Source organism: Phoxinus phoxinus (genome assembly GCF_949152265.1).
Source record: "Phoxinus phoxinus genome assembly, chromosome: 7".
Lineage (NCBI taxonomy): Eukaryota > Metazoa > Chordata > Actinopteri > Cypriniformes > Leuciscidae > Phoxinus > Phoxinus phoxinus.
The window spans coordinates 37108922-37125544 of NC_136882.1; the positions used below are offsets into that span (position 1 = coordinate 37108922).

Consider the following 16623-nt stretch of genomic DNA (forward strand, 5'->3'; position numbering starts at 1 on the left):
ACATGCCAGTTCTGTAGATTAGAGGTGACTTTCAGCATGGGTCAGGATGTAAGGAGATCTCTTCATTCAACTAGTGTTTGGTCCATCTGTCTCTGCTCTGAACGCCCAGACACACAGTGATCCCAGCCAGACACGCCAGGTACAACTACTGATGCCCGCTATGCCCCTTTAAACAAATAAAGCATTATCCCCTGGTTTTACAGACAAGGCTTCTGCCTAGTCCAGACTGATATATCTTAAAATATATCAGTGCCATTGTTTTGTCCCAAGATGCACCAGTAATGTTTTTCTTTCTTTCTAAGGCACGTTTATAAAAGCTACTTAGATGTCCTAATGAAGGCCTAATCGTGCTTAATGTAAGCCCTGTCTGTGAAACCAGGCCTATATGAAAACCAGTACCAAATTATTATAATTTTTTTGCAATTCACCATAAATAATGATAAAAAAAAAAGTTTTTACTTTAAATAAAAGAAACATTAACTTAAAAAAAAATATGAAAACACTTAAACTTATTTTATTTCGGATTCATTTGCATTTAGTATATTAAAAAAGAAAGAAAAACAAAAACACAACAAAAATAACAATTATTTTATCTAAATTTCAAAATGATATAAAATATAAAATAAAATCTAATTCAATGTTTTTGTATTTTTATTGTGTATATATACACTAGGCCTACATTTTATCTTTATATATATATATATCTATATATATATATTATTTTTTTAATATATATTAAAGTTTCAATGAAACTGTACACTCTCAATTAATTAATTGAGTAAAAAAAAATAGAGCTTAATAAAACATTTTGTATGAATCTTAATGGAAAAAGGGAATTGATCATTTCAATATATGTGATTCGCATTCATTAATAATAAAAAAAGAGAAATAAAATGTTTACATTTATGAACACAAATCACATAAACTAAATGGTCAATTCCCTTGCTCCATTAAGATTTATACAAAATATTATAAATTCCCGTCTGTGTCCTAACCTTGCTCCTGACCTCTTTCCCTTAACTTTACCTGCATCAAGACACGAGATATGTGTGTATCACATCTCTGTCCCAATGTCTGCGGTGTCTTTTACCGGTGTCCCAGTCGGGACTAATTACACACACACTTTACTGTGTGAAGCACCATCAAGTTTATGCCTCTAAACATACAAGAGTGTATCTCGGTAATGTTTAGAACATAACTATCTTTAATTGTTGCTTATGAATAATGTAAAACACACAGTCTGCACATGTAAAAAGCAGCACATAAGTAAGTAACATTATTAATAAGTTAAGTATTAGATTTATAACAATGTATAACAGTATTACAGTTTCACTGTTAGATTAGACATTAGTTGTTTTTGTCATTCTAACACATCAGTTTAATCAATGTATACATGATAATATGTAGAATATATATGAAAACGATCTTCAAGTTTATGTCCTCGTGCAAGTTGACTAAGCAATGATTAAAACACCTCTTCTTGTCATTGTGGAAATAATCAGGAAATAATGAATAAAAATAGAGCATATTTCTGAAAATCTGGTGCATAATTAGCCACATAAAAACGTATTTGAGAGTTCAAGCGGTTGTGGAACAGGAATGACCCTGTTGAGTTAGTGTGGTAATGTTGTAGATGTACGAGTTGTAGAGCAGCAATACGAGCCCCTGACTGACCTGTGACGGGCCAAACATGTCGAACACACCGACTGCAAGTGGAGACACAATCTGCGTCATTGTTCTAGAATTCATTAGAGAAAGAGTCATCTGTGAAACTATAATGCCAGGGTTTTAACATTATAAATAATTCATTGGTAACGACCTCATTTGTAAATGAGCATTTCAATCAGAAAAGATTTGACTGAATGCATCACATTCGCTACAAAAATGGTGTGAATTTTTAAGGGGACCTACTGTATTAAGGATTTATTTTTATTTTTTTACATTTTCATCTTTCTTTAGTGTGTAATGTTGCAGTTGAGCATGAAAACACTTTGAAAGTCCCTCCAGCGTGAGTTATTCTCCACATCAGTGTCACTGTTTCTGAAACGCCTCCATTGTAGTCTTGAGTTTTCTTCCGGGAACAAACACGTCACAATATTCCTCATTTACATAATCAATACGCAGAATAAAGGGGAGGGGCCTGGTTGAGTTAGTTAGTAGTGTGTTGAAACTGGTAAGAGGCGGGACATTTCCCAAACACACCCAAAGCGCTTGACCAATCACAACACACTGATCCAGCCGACCAATCAGAGCACAGTGTGATTTTCAGAAGGAGGGGCTTCATAGAGACAGGAACTAAACAGAGTGTTACTGACAGACTGGGAAGAGACGACCTGCAATAATGGAGAATTTTGGAAAAATTATGTGTTTTTTGAACATTCAAATATTCAAGTAGAACCCAAAAACAGAAGCAAGACTTTGTAAAAGGGTATATTAGTGCTATTAGTGCACTTTTACTGGTTAGAGACTAACTAAATGAAAATGTCTATATGGATGGCTGCTCTGAAAGGCTACAGTAGTTATTTTTAACAGCCAGCATGCTGATAATGAACACTACAATGTGAGACATCATTTACATGTTGTCAAACGGCACATCGGTTTTCCTCCCTGAAGAAGACGGTTGTGTTTGTGAACACACAGATCTTCATAAGAGCTCAGATGCTGAGGGGGAAATCAGTATGAACGAATTACAGTCACACTTACAAGGAAGCGATCGGGCATATTTACTGAGACAGTAGCCAGAATGTTGCACTGAAAAGAGGACAACAAATCTTTAAATGGTGCAAAAGTTAAATTATTTCAGTAATTCAACTTAAAAGGTGAAACTAATATATTATATAGACTCATTACATGCAAAGTTAGATATTTCAAGCCATTATTTGTTATAATTTTGATGATTATGGCTTACAGCTTATGAAAACCCCAAATTCAAAATTAGAATATTGTGAAAAGGTTTTCATAAGCTGTAAGCCATAATCATCAAAATTATAACAAATAAAGGCTTGAAATATCTCACTTTACATGCAATGAGTCTATATAATAGTTTCACCTTTTAAGTTGAATTACTGAAATAAATGAAACTTTTGCACCATATTCAAATTTTCCGAATTTCACCTGTAACTCTAAAAAAATGCTGGGTTGTTTTAACCCAACTTTGGGTCAAATGTGGACAAACTCAGCCGTTGGGTTACATTTTATAATAAAAAATTTAACCCAACATTTGGGTTTGACAATATTTGACAAAAAAAATGGGTTAAAACACCCCAGCATTTTTTTTTGAGTGTATATAAGCCTATTTTTTATTTTGAAACTGCCTGCAATTTCCTAAAGAAAGATCTCTTGAAAGAGACCACTAGACATGTTTGACTGTTTTAAAAACTGCATACATTTTGAGGGAGTAGATTGTTTTGGTTGTGCTTCCGCTCTGCGTGACTGTGCAGATGAATATGGTTATGTCTCATAATTAAAAAGTGAGAGAGAGAGATTATCCTACTGCTCATGAAACATTCACTATAGGCTTAAGAGATATAACCAGTTTAGATGGAAAGCTGACTAAGACATTACTGTAGCTTTACCCATTAATAGACACGCTACTTCCTTGAAAATTAAAAACGAAAGTGTCATTTTTTGTTGTTGTGGATATTAATTAGGATACAGGATTTGCCATTTTCAGAGAGTTATATTAAAATGTTGTGTTTTGGTTGCATTTGTGACTTAATAAAATGAGTAAAATAGTTACAAAATATACAGTAATAATAATATCAATATATTGATTGCAGAACCCTAAATCTAATCAAATCATAATGGTAGTGAAGCTTGCTTTTAGTTATGGAAGTTATTGTATTGCTGGGTAAAATAATCAATGTTAGATGATGAAACATACGCTTTTCACCACTAGTAGATATAGATAAACTCTGGTTAACTGGAATTGAATCTGCTTAAACTGGATTGTGGGTGGTTAATGACTAAAAAGCATGTTTTTGCACAAAAATAGCAAACATTTTTAGTAAATTCGCTCTGAACTCCTCTCGTTTTCCTCTGGAGCCACTCATATTTCCATCATGGTTTTTTTTCCACATAAGCAGAGCAAGATTTTGTTGAAGTGTTTAACATAAGCAGGATTTAAGCATTGAAACGCCGTCATTTTGAGGGGATTTATCACGTATAGTTTCAGACTTTGCACACAGAACATCAGAGTTCTTCTGAACAGCATTTACTATTTCTCGGATATACATTATACATTCATAAATTCATCCCTCAGGGCTATTTACTGTAAGCGAACTGCATAAAAGCTATTTGTGATTAAAGGTTTTTACTGTAAATGTGTTGTCTAGTAATGACCTAAAATATGTGCTTCACGTGATGACGTCTAAATTAAGCAGTTTTATTCAAGTCAATTATATTATGTAGTATGACTGAATCAATCTAAAATCACCAACAAAAGGCATTTTGGGTATCAGATTGGGTATAAGTATAAAAGGAAACATTTATATTTTACATTTATCAATTTAGCAGACGCTTTTATCCAAAGCGACTTACAAATGAGAACAATAGAAGCAATTAAACTAGCAGTAGGACAACAGTATGTAAGTGCTATGACCTAATCATATAATGTAATCAATAATGGCTTCAATCTAACGTAGTTCTTTTTTTCTTTTTTTTGATAGAATAGAGGAGAAAGTGTTAGTATTACTGGATCAAGTGCTGCCGAAAAAGATACGTCTTCAGCAGTTTCTTAAAAATGGCTACACTCTAAAAAATGCTGGGTTGTTTCAACCCAATCTTGGGTAAAATATGGACAAACCCAAACGTTGGGTTAAAAATCTAATGTAAAAATTTAACCTAACGGCTGGGTTTGTCCATATTTTACCCAAAATTGGGTTGAAACAACCCAGCATTTTTAGAGTGTAGGACTCAGCAGCTCAGGTTGAGTTAGGCAGATCATTCCTCCAGCAGGGAACAGTCATGGTAAAGGTCCGAGAGAGAGATTTTGTGCCTCTTTGAGATGGCACCACAAGTTTCTGGATGGCACATAAGTCTGAAGTAATGAGTTCAGGTACAGGGGAGCAGTGCCAGTGGTTGTTCTGTAGGCAACCGTCAGTGACTTGAATTTGATGCGAGCGGCAACCGGCAACCAGTGCAATTTCGTGAGGAGAGGAGTGACGAGTGCTCTCTTCGGCTCGTTGAAGACCACTCTAGCTGCAGCATCTGACAGTGCAAGCTGGGAGACCAGTCTGGATAGAACAAGCGTCTGAACAAGGAGTTGTGTAGCATGCTCTGATAGGAAGGGCCTGATACTCCTGATGTTGTACAAGGCAAATCTGCATGACCGGGCAGTGCTAGCAATGTGGTCAGTGAAGTTCAATTGGTCATCAATTACAACTCTAAGGTTCCTGGCTGATCTTGATGGAGTTATGGATGACGAGCCTAGCTGAATGGAGAAGTTGTGGTGTAGAGTTGGGTTAGCCGGGATTACAAGTAGCTCTGTCTTCGCAAGGTTTAGTTGAAGGTGGTGGTCCTTCATCCAGCCAGAAATGTCTGTCAGGCAGGCTGAGATGTGAGCGGCCACCGTCGGATCATCCGGCTGGAATGAGAGGTAGAGTTGTGTGTCATCAGTGTAGCAGGGATAGGAAAAGCCATGTTTCTGAACATGACTTTTCCTATGTTCAGAATCCTAGTGATGTCTTGTAGATAGAGAAGAGAAGTGGTCCAAGCACTGAGCCCTGAGGCACTCCAGTAGCTAGATGTTGGGTCTTAGACACCTCACCCCTCCACGACACCCTAAAGGACCTACCCGAGAGATAAGACTTGAACCACAGGGGTGCAGGAAATATAAATAAAATTTTATGTTTAAGTTAATAAACAACTATTGTATTTTAATAACCTTACAATTAATACATTTAAAAAAATCATGGAAATATTTATGGTTAATTTTTCATTTTCTAGAATGTCTTTTTTTTTACTTTCATTGTCTAAAAACCACTATTTATGAGTACAATCTCTAGAATATTTTTTTTTAATCCACCATATTTATGATTGCTTGGACATCATAGACAGCATCTAACAAACAGCACTTTCTATTCAGCAAATCTGACCGATTTAGTGTCCAGTGTAAAACAGGCCTAATGCTTCACTTTAATAAGCTGCACATTTCATTTGACATTCTGGCTATTTCCAGTCTTGCATTAGGACATCTTGGTAAATGTCTGAAATGATTTTGTGATTGTATCTTGTCATTGACAGGACATGATGTTCTTCATGTTTCAGAGCACTTCTCCTCTCATTAGATTATAGTGAACGTGTAGATTCGATTACATTTGAGGAGAGTTGCTGCAGAATATTCCACGTCTCATTTGATCCATTTTTCTCGCTGGTGTTGCGTTCGAAGTATTAATGATACCTGCCGGTGCCGGAGACGTTGATGTACTGCTCAGGATGCTGGAAATGCTGAGTCCGGCATGTTGAAGAAGCCTCCCTAGACTTGTGTCCTAAATGAGCTTCAGCGCTGGTATATTTGGCTCTTGCTGAGTGTGAGTGTGTGAGAGAAAGTGCTGTTCTGGACCACATCTAATTTCTGCTGATAATACAGTTACATTTATAATGTTGCAAAATATATCTATCTCACACTTTCTGGGCCCGGTTCCCCAAAACGTTCTTATCGCTAAGTAGTTCTTAACCTATTCCTTAACCTCTCTCTTAACGTTATAGCACGATTCCCGACACGTTCGTACGCTAAGTATATCTTCTGTAAGTCACACTTTCGTAAGGTTGGTCTGGACCACTCTTAGCTTTGCCTTATCACTGTTGCAGGTCTATACGAATATAATTCTGAAGTTTTAATACACCCAGACAGTATTCAGTTAGGCTAATTCAAGTGTTTTCATGCAAATAATAAAATTGTCATTACACTGATTGTTGTTAGATTTTTAATTATATTATTATTATTAATTTAATTAAAAAGCGCTTTTAAAGGCCAGTGAAAGCATAGCTACTGTCAGTTAAGTCCTATTCGGACGCTAATATTGTTTCTCATGGGCTTGTATGGTATTTTAAACATTTATAGCCTAGGGGTGAGTCTGTGATTTTAGTCGGTGTGTTTTTTCTCACCCAACCCGCGTAAAAATCCCTGGCCAAATTAGTACCTACTGTTTTTTGACAAACAGGTCGTGTGGTAATTTAATTGCCGTCTGAATCCACATCTCTGAGTTTACAAGAAGAGATTCAAAATTCACTGTTTAAATCCTTTTTGATCACTGCCCAGCACCGTACGTATGATGTACACTTTTATTACTGAAATGCTGGAAAGTATTTAAAAGAACAATATTTCATCACAGCTCCACCTCAGCGAACAAAAATGGGAAAGAGAAGAAAGCACGTACAAATTTGAAATGGTTATTGTGGCATCAACGTATGATACAATTTAAAAATATGTAGGCTAGGCTATTATAGGCTATTATAGTTTGGATTATTTTTTATAATATCCCATGAGTCATAATAAATGCAATTTTTAACTATTTCTGAAGTGCTTCTTTTATAAAGAACACCGCTTTCTCACATAAACAGCCCCTGCAGGAGAGAATAATTGATTCTCGAGCCATCGATATCAACAAATTCAGCAGCATCACCACGGACAGCACCGGGTAACGTCGCACGTAAGAAGGTATATCTTAAGCAGCTTCCTAAGGTATAGTTCGGGGAACACACGTAGGAACATAAACAACTTTGGTAAGATATATCTTTCGAGTCTTCTTAGCGCGAGTCTATATAGAGTCTTATATCGGGGAACCGGGCCCAGTTCCTTAAGGAATTGTAACAAAAATAAAATGCAACACATGCAACATTGACATCAATAAAAAAAAAAATCATATTAGAATGATTTCTGAAGGATCATGTGACACTGAAGACTGGAGTAATGATGCTAAAAATCACAGGAATAAATTACATTTAAAAATATATATATTCAAAAAGAAATAGGTTGTTTTAAATTGTAATAATATTTCACAATATTACTGTATTTTTAATCAAATAAAGACTGTCAAAGTCATTAAAAATCTTACTGACCCCAAACAGGTTTTGTTCGGTAGTGTATATGCAAATAAAATAATTTGATCTTGTAATTTGATTTAGGCCTACACCTTAAAAAGGCATTTTAACTAATTAGTAGAGCAATATATCATGAAAACCTGGAAATTTCAAGGAATTTTAAAATAGTGATTACAATTCATAAAGTTATGTAAAGTTTAAAATGAATACATTCTTAAAAAATATTTTCTGTAAAAAATATACAATGAATAAATATACTTAACTAAATAAAATTATTAAAAGTTGTGGAAATATTTATAGTCACTTTTTTCTACTTGCGCACAGTTCTAGATGTTTTTATTGTCTAGATACTGTTATTTGTGTGTACAATCTTGAAAATTATTTTTAAAAATATTTTTTATATTTTCAAAATTTGAAAAAGGAATGTAAATTCATGGGTTAATTTAGTAACACTTTACAATAAGGTTAATTAGTTAACGTATTAATTCTCTTATATGAACTAACAATGAGCAATACATTCGTTACAGTATTTATTATTTTTTGCTGACGTTAGTTGATAAAACTATTCATTGTTAGTTCATGTTAGCTCAAGTCCATTAAATAATATATAACTTTTGATATTAATAATTTATTAGTAAATGTTGAAATTAAGTATTTTGCTTCATTTTGCAATTAAGTTTCTCAATCTGCCCGAATGAGAATTATGGGTCGTTCACCCCAGTGTTATTTTAGTGTAACTAATATACTATTACATGTTTTGTAAATATTTTGTAAATAATTTTTTTATACTGTTTTATTTTAACTTTAAAGTTTTAGTAATTTTGTTAAGTGTTCATATATATATATATATATATATATTTTTTTTTTTTTTTTACTTTTTTTTTGGTTGGTTTTAGTCATTTTAGTACTTAAACTAAATGAAAATGAGAAATGTGTTTTTTGTTGTTGTTGTTTTTTCAAGCCATGTTTTTTTGTGGTGTTAGTTTTAGTTATAGTTAATGATAATATTCCTGCTTTACACAGAATGTGTGTTTGTATTCCTTTTGCAGTGTTTTTGAATTGTTGGTCATATACACATGCAGACAGACATTTTATCCAACTCCCATCCAAAGTGTCCATGTTTTGTCCCATTCCCACCCGCAAAACCCTGTGGGAAGAAGTCCATGCATTACTTCAGTCCCGGTCCGGTTAGATTCCCTCTCGTTCTGGTGTCTATAGGCTATTTCTTCCCATTCCCACACACACACAAAGCTTTAGATCTCCAGTGACAGACTTGTGTGTGTGTGCTGTTATTATTAGATACATACATTGGGCCCGCGCTCACATCAGTGTCTCGCCTCCCGCATCCGCTCTCTTCAAAACTCAGTCCCGTCGGATCCCGCGGCCGTGACTCTCGTCTCAATCAGCATCCAGGACAGAGACTATGTTGTATGATACACTCAGCCACAAGCTTTCATACGGACACCCAAACATTTTAATAATCCTTCAGTGGAGCAGACATCAGCAGCATTTTTGTTGTTGTTGTATCCTTTCATCACTAAAGGGGCTTTGGGAGTGAACTGAATGAGAAGGACACAAGGATGGATTGGACTAAAAAAAGAAAAAAGTCCATGTGGACAAATTGACTGTGCCTGTCGTGCCCTGCTAAGTCCCTGGGTGTCCACGTGGGACGGCCTGCAGAAAAACAGCAGCTGAACAGGGCTAAGCCTGTGGAGAGAGAGGCACAGGCCGTGACCTCTGACCTCTGGGTCTGATTCACCACATTTATCCATGATCACACCCTCCAGCTCCGGATAGTCTCTCTCTCTCCGAGGCTGTGGAGAGTAATGTAGAGAGCAGATGAAAGCTGCCATCACCTCTTCAGTGCTTCAGGTTCAGCTCCCGAATCTCACCCTCTCCTGCTGTATAGTGCAAATTAGTGTGTCGTGCGTCGGCCCATCCGCTTTGAAGGAGCGCACAAGAACAGCTTTTCAGGAGTCGAATTATGTTCTGTTGGGTTTTATCCTGCAACCATCATTTCTACTGATTACAAAGCTAACATTTTGCAATAATGCTCCTTTGCGAATGTTACAAAGGAAAAGACCATTTAAAATTATTGACTATCCTTTATATAAATATATACTATAACTATTTTATTAAATATATGAAAAATATCCTTTATATATATATATACTATAACTATTTTATTAAATATATGAAAAATATCCTTTATATTATATATATACTATAACTATGTTATTAAATATATGAAAAATATCCTTTAATTTATATATATACTATAACTATTATATTAAATATATGAAAAATATCCTTTATATATATATATATATATATATATATATATATATATATATATATATATATATATATATATATATATATATATATATATATATATATATATATATTATAACAATTTTATTGAATATATGAAAAATATTTACATTTTTATTCCAGAACCCAGTTCTTCTGCTTTATAGAGAAAGTTGTATTAATTAATGCACTGACAATAAAATGTAATCTTATTTCCCAAAAACAGATGCCTGATATATGGTTATAAAATAAATATTAAATAAAATATTTTTAAAAAAAATTATATCAAAATTTTATATTTAGCTTTTTACTCACAGTAAGAATTTTCTTATAAAAAAAATTCTGCAAATTAAAATAGTCCTAAAAGAAGACTGAACGCCTGGCATTCAAAAACTAACCTCATGTAAAAAGAGGAGTTTTTTTAATATTTAGAAAAACTAAAAGGGAATATTTTCAGTGAATAACAGCTTAAATTTGACTTGAGAAAACTTGAAATATTCAAATGTGCTACACTTTGTGTGCTTTTTCTCCACTATAAACAATGGACAACTATGGTTATTTTATGGAAAAGTTCTGCATGAAAATTCTCTTAAAATGTATACTTTATATTTTATTTAAATGTATACTTTCTGTCTTCCATGGAAAAAATACAGCATATAAGTATGGAACAACATGAGTGAATTGCCACTTTTCCTTTGAAATGAAAGCATGTTTATGATAAGTACAGTACCTTGTTATGTGTCTGCATGAACGAGTGAGATGTGGTCTGGACAGCAGACGAGTTGTGCTGGTCAAGTTGTGCTTTTGTAAATGAAAGCCGTCTTCCTCTTCCTCTTGTAGGATCAGACTTCCAGTGCAACACTCACATCATCCCAGTGAAGAACCAGGAAGGAGTCGTGATGATGTTCATCCTGAACTTCGATTATGTTCTGGACGAGGAGAGCATGGACTCTATGGAGAGACTGGACATCACCCCGCCGGCCAAATCTGAAATCAGTGAGTGCAAACACTTTTCATTATCGCTTTTTCTTTGCCAGATTGGTTTCTTACATAGATTTTCAATATTAGCAGCTCTTTCCGCAAATATTTTCCCCATCTTGTTCCTCCAGAAGCTTTTTAAAAAAATCATTCAATCAAGAGTTCTAAACCATGATCCAAACTGAGGCGTGTGTGTGTGTGTGTGTGTGTGTGTGTGTGTGTGTGTGTGTGTGTGTGTGTGTGTGTGTGTGTGTGGAGAAGTCTCTTAGTCTCTTAAATTAGAATTAAATTTAGAAATTAATCACATTGTAAACTTTTATCTGAAGTGTGTGTGTGTGTGTGTGTGTGTGTGTGTGTGTGTGTGTGTGTGTGTGTGTGTGTGTGTGTGTGTGTGTGTGTGTGTGTGTGTGTGTGAAGAAGTCTCTTAGTCTCTTAAATTAGAATTAAATTTAGAAATGAATCACATTGTAAACTTTTATCTGAAGCGTGTGTGTGTGTGCGTGCGTGCGTGCGTGCGTGCGTGTGTGTGTGTGTGTGTGTGTGGAGAAGTCTCTTAAATTAGAATTACATTTAGAAATGAATCACATTGTAAACTTTGATCTGAAGCTTGTGTGTGTGTGTGTGTGTGTGTGTGTGTGTGTGTGTGTGTGTGTGTGTGTGTGTGTGTATTTATTCCTGTGATTTAAAGCAGATTTTTCAGCATCATTACTCCAGTCTTCAGTGTCACATGATCCTTCAGAAATCATTCTGCTGATTTGAAGATCAACACTTATATAAAGACTGATTTATTATCAATGTTGTGCTGCATAATATGTTTGTGGAAACAGTGATGCATGTTTTTTCAGGTGAACAGAAAGTTCAAAAGATTTATTAATATTCCTATTTTAACTTTAACCGTCCTGCTGTTGTGCTCTATAGAGAAAGGTTTTGTTTGCTAATGCATTGACAACAAATCTGAAACTTTTCCTATTCCACTTTTATGTGTGTAAATAAATAACCTTCAGAAATGTCTCTAACAATCTTTGATTGACGGAATTAATATCATGCAGAAGGATTCACTTTGCGACTTCCTAGTGACTCCTTCACCAGCGCACCTCCGCTGTGCTAAACCAGCCGTTGTAATCAGTCCTGTTCAAACCAGTGACTGAAGTGGAAGAGCTTCAACTGGCCGGCGCGTGCAACGCTTGATCGCAGTGGGTGTTTCTCGACAGAGCGTGTTAATTAGACAGGAGGCTCTCGCTGAGACTCTCAGAAGATGTTGGCTTCGTCTCCTCTCGGATCACATGAGGGACGCTTTCGTAACTGGCTTCATATCAAGGGTTGAACACGCTCATCAGCATGAGCGGCTTTAGTTCCCGGCCTGCAGAAAACAATACAATATGGTCTTCTTTTTGTCATCTCAGGTGACAGGATTCTGCCGGAAAAAGTGACCAATCACAGTTAGTTGTGTTTTTGAATGCTGATTAGGAGCTGGTCCATTTGAAATAGACAGAAAAAACACTGAAGACTGTCTGATCATAATTACACGATCCATCAAAAAGAAAATTTCACAGGCAGAAAGAAGCATACTGTCCCGTTCTGTTCATTATTATCTAGTTTGCTGTCTACTGAGAGCCCGTTTTGTCAAAAACTACGTCTGGATCGGATTCAGAACGATGATTAAAACCCAGATGGAGTCGATCGAGTCCCTCAACACCCCTCAAGCTTCACAGTCCTGTAGCTCGTCCCGGGTCGACATTTCATTCACGGCAGTTTTTATTTGATTGATTGATTTACTTTATTAATCCCCAGGGGGAAATTCATAATAACACATTTATATGCTGATTAATGTTTGATGATCGCTTTATTTTACACATGCATCTGCTCACACACAGTATGATATCGCTTGTTTCTGCTGCTTTTTCGCCTGTGTTTTGATCAGGAGATTATCTACTCTTTCAGAATATGAGTTATAGCGCCCCCTACCATGTAACAGTGAAAACACAGAAATCCGGCAATTTCCGTCAATGCGAAACGTTGTCTCATCAATTATGAAAATCCTCGTCCATTTTTTGCCGCTAGGGGTCGCTCTTACAATAACAAAGGCGTAGGTTTATGACGCAGTGACGAGCTGAATGCTGGGACTTGCTGTTAAGCTGATGGATCTAACAATGTTAATGGATGAGTGAAAACATTGATGTTTTTTAACATTATAGTGGTATGAAGCAGGGCGCGATTGCTAATAATAGACAGATATCACACGCGAGTCCCGCGGATATAAAAGAAAAAGGAATAATTCTACCGAATTACCCGCAACTGCTGAATTACTACTCACACAGGACAGTTTATTTGACGAATTAAACTTTTGAGGTAACGCAGCGCTGTTTTACTTGGTTTAATGTTACACTATCACACTAAACAGCATGTATTGAAGCTATAATGTTATTCTATGTGTTAGTTCGTTTGCTATATGAAACTAGCAGCTTACTAGTAAGCTAGATCAACATTAGAATAACATACAGATCATATTCTAACATTTCATCATGTTGAGATATAACATTGATTTGTTTTATGTACATTTGCTCACCTGTCTAATAAAGAATGTTCAAGAGAGGTGTCGCTGTCAAGTCGTGACTCGTGAAGCTCTGTCAAGTCCAAGTTTGTCACGGACGTGGAGCTCTCGGCATCTCGAAAACACCACGCTGATATTGAGCCTAATTTTACAGTAGTTCTCCTTTTTTGTCCCAAAGTCTGCTTACCATAGTCCATAATGTGTGAACGAAATAAGAACAGCGTGCCACTAAACGTTATGCACTACGCAGTTGTCCACATCGGTCGCCATGGTTACGTCATGGCTATGGCAGTACGAGCGGAAACTGAGGATAACGCGGATATTGCGTCATTGACAGGTGACATTTTTTTTTTCCGGGACGGGCCATTATTTAAAATTGGAATTTCTCTGAAATAAAAAATCTTTGGAGACTTTTGGGATATTGTAAGTACACAACTGCAGGAAAAATATCACACTGTGCAAGTGATTATTGGATATTTTATTACAAAATTCTTAAATAATGTACCTTTAAAGAGTTAACTAAAATGTTAAGAGTTAAAATTATTTAAAATTTGCGTGGAGCAACAAGCGTTCTTGACACAGGCGCGCGCACATTATGCACGTGTTTCGTTGTCACGGCTACATAAACAAATGTCCGCACACAGGAAGACAGATGTTATGTTAATATTTTACATGTATTTTAATCACAAAAACGATCGTTTGCATCAAGTGAAAGCATTAGGCACATTGGCTACCTACATAATAAGCTGTTTTAAATTTAAAATGTTCAATGCCTTATCGCGCTGATGTGACCGAGCCCGACCCGAACCCGAACATCATTTCTAAATATCTGTCCGAACCCGGCCCGGCCCGTCGGGTACCGGCGGGTCCCGTCGGGCTCGGGTCGGGTATCCATCCTCTACACTGGACGCGACAAAGCGACCATTGCAAATATATTTGTTCTTCGTGTCAGAAGTAGCGCGAGCGCATTGAGTATGTCAGGGATTTGTTTTGTCGCATCATCCAGTGTAGACAGCATCACTGATTATAATGAGTTTTGTGTGAACAGATGGACGATGAACTGGCTGATATGAACCAGATCATACACAGAAAGAGCCTCAGTGAGGACAAATAAAGGAAGCGTGTGTGTGATATAGTGCATCTATGATCTCCATGGTCTCCTGAACTTCCTCTGGTGTCCGTGGGGGTCGTGTGGTCGTTTAGAGATCTGCACAGCTTCAGCATCTCTAGAAATACTCACTTAGCAAATGCGCTGCTCTAGGTGAAGGTTATTTATAGTGGAGAATGTTGCCAAGTGTTTGGAGAGTGTGTGTGTTTCTGCCTCAGGGTGTCACGAAGAGTCAACAAGGACTCACTGCTGAACCTTGCTTGTACTGTAGGTGTTATAATAAGGCCCAAACCTAATGAAGCACCAAAGTGTGTGACTGAGTCGGGGCTTACACACACAACAGAAATGTGCATGTGTCTGAATGAGTATCAAGACACTTGAATAATGTGAAAGCTTGTCATATGGCAGTGTTCTGAATAGCATATATGAATGCAACATATGTTTGCAAATTGAAATTTTACAGGTGTTTTTGCAGCATTACCTAATTTGCATAGTCAATTAGTGGATTGGACTCTAATATATTACATGCATAATAATGCAGCAGTGTTGTTGTTGTTGTAAATGTTTATAATATCTTAATATTTTCATGCCCTACAGTATCATTTAGCAGATTAGTGCAGTGATAATATAGTTTACATTTTGCGACAAATTAAGCTGTCAAGAAGATGGATAAAGTGGGACATACTTATATATCCATCTTTATATAAAGAGCTGGGCAATAAACATCACACATGATATTTGCTATATAATATATATTATGTAATCAAACAGATTTCTGGTCTAAACCACATAGCAAATGCCACCATGATGCATTGCAAATCAGATTGCACAAATGCACTCAAAGTGGCAAATCAAGACACATTATGTGCATTGAAAGCCAAGTGCGATAAAAGGGCCAATCGGAGGGAAGATTATCTGATCTCCATTACAACGTGTACAGTGCCTGGGAAAATAAATTAATAATTCACTCACAACTGCAAGTTTTCGTGTCATAATTTACTCACCCTCAAAACTAAATTATTTGGGGGGAAAAATTTGTAATCAACATAGTAATTTGACTATGCATAAAAGATAACTGAGAAAAAAAGCATAAATTGACTACAACATAATCAGTTATTAATATTTAATTGGTTCTCTCTTGTTTTCGAGCGTCAGTCTGCGTGTAGAACGAACGAGAGCGCAAGTGGTTTTTTCTTAATATTCAGTTCTCTTGTTGTTTAGTGTATTATTTTCCAGAAAGTAGGGCTATTTTCGATTCTGTGGTTATTGTACATTTTTTCCTTCACACAAATCTGTATTTTAATTAGACGCGTGACTACTTTATATAACAGCCGCGTCTGAGAAGTGGGCTATTGCAGTTTCAATTTTATAGCACTTAAGTGTAGCTGTTCATAGAGGCAGTTTCGATTTTCTCCCATTTTCGGATTATTTGATTTGCCTGTGCTAATTGCCTGGAATAGCAGCTGTCCTCACTCAGGCGTTTGAAAGCACTATATTTCTGTAGTGTGCGCGCTGTCGCGGAAGCGTCAGCGGAAGCGTTCAGCTCTCCTCGTGTGAAGACCGACTCGGGTAAAGACAATCGACTCTACCTGCGCGACTCCACCGAGCAAGGACACCTAAAAGGCACTTA

At 36.1% G+C, this 16623-nt stretch overlaps 1 protein-coding gene across 2 annotated transcripts in view; it reads left to right on the forward strand.

Annotated features, from left to right (window-relative positions):
* Nucleotides 1–16623, forward strand: part of LOC307001768 (potassium voltage-gated channel subfamily H member 7) — a 123044-nt gene that overhangs the window by 26500 nt on the left and 79921 nt on the right. For both annotated transcript variants that reach the window (XM_079618684.1, XM_079618685.1), the window contains exon 3: nt 11197–11352. In XM_079618684.1, coding sequence (XP_079474810.1) covers nt 11197–11352 — 156 coding nt within the window. The remainder of the gene's footprint in view (nt 1–11196; nt 11353–16623) is intronic.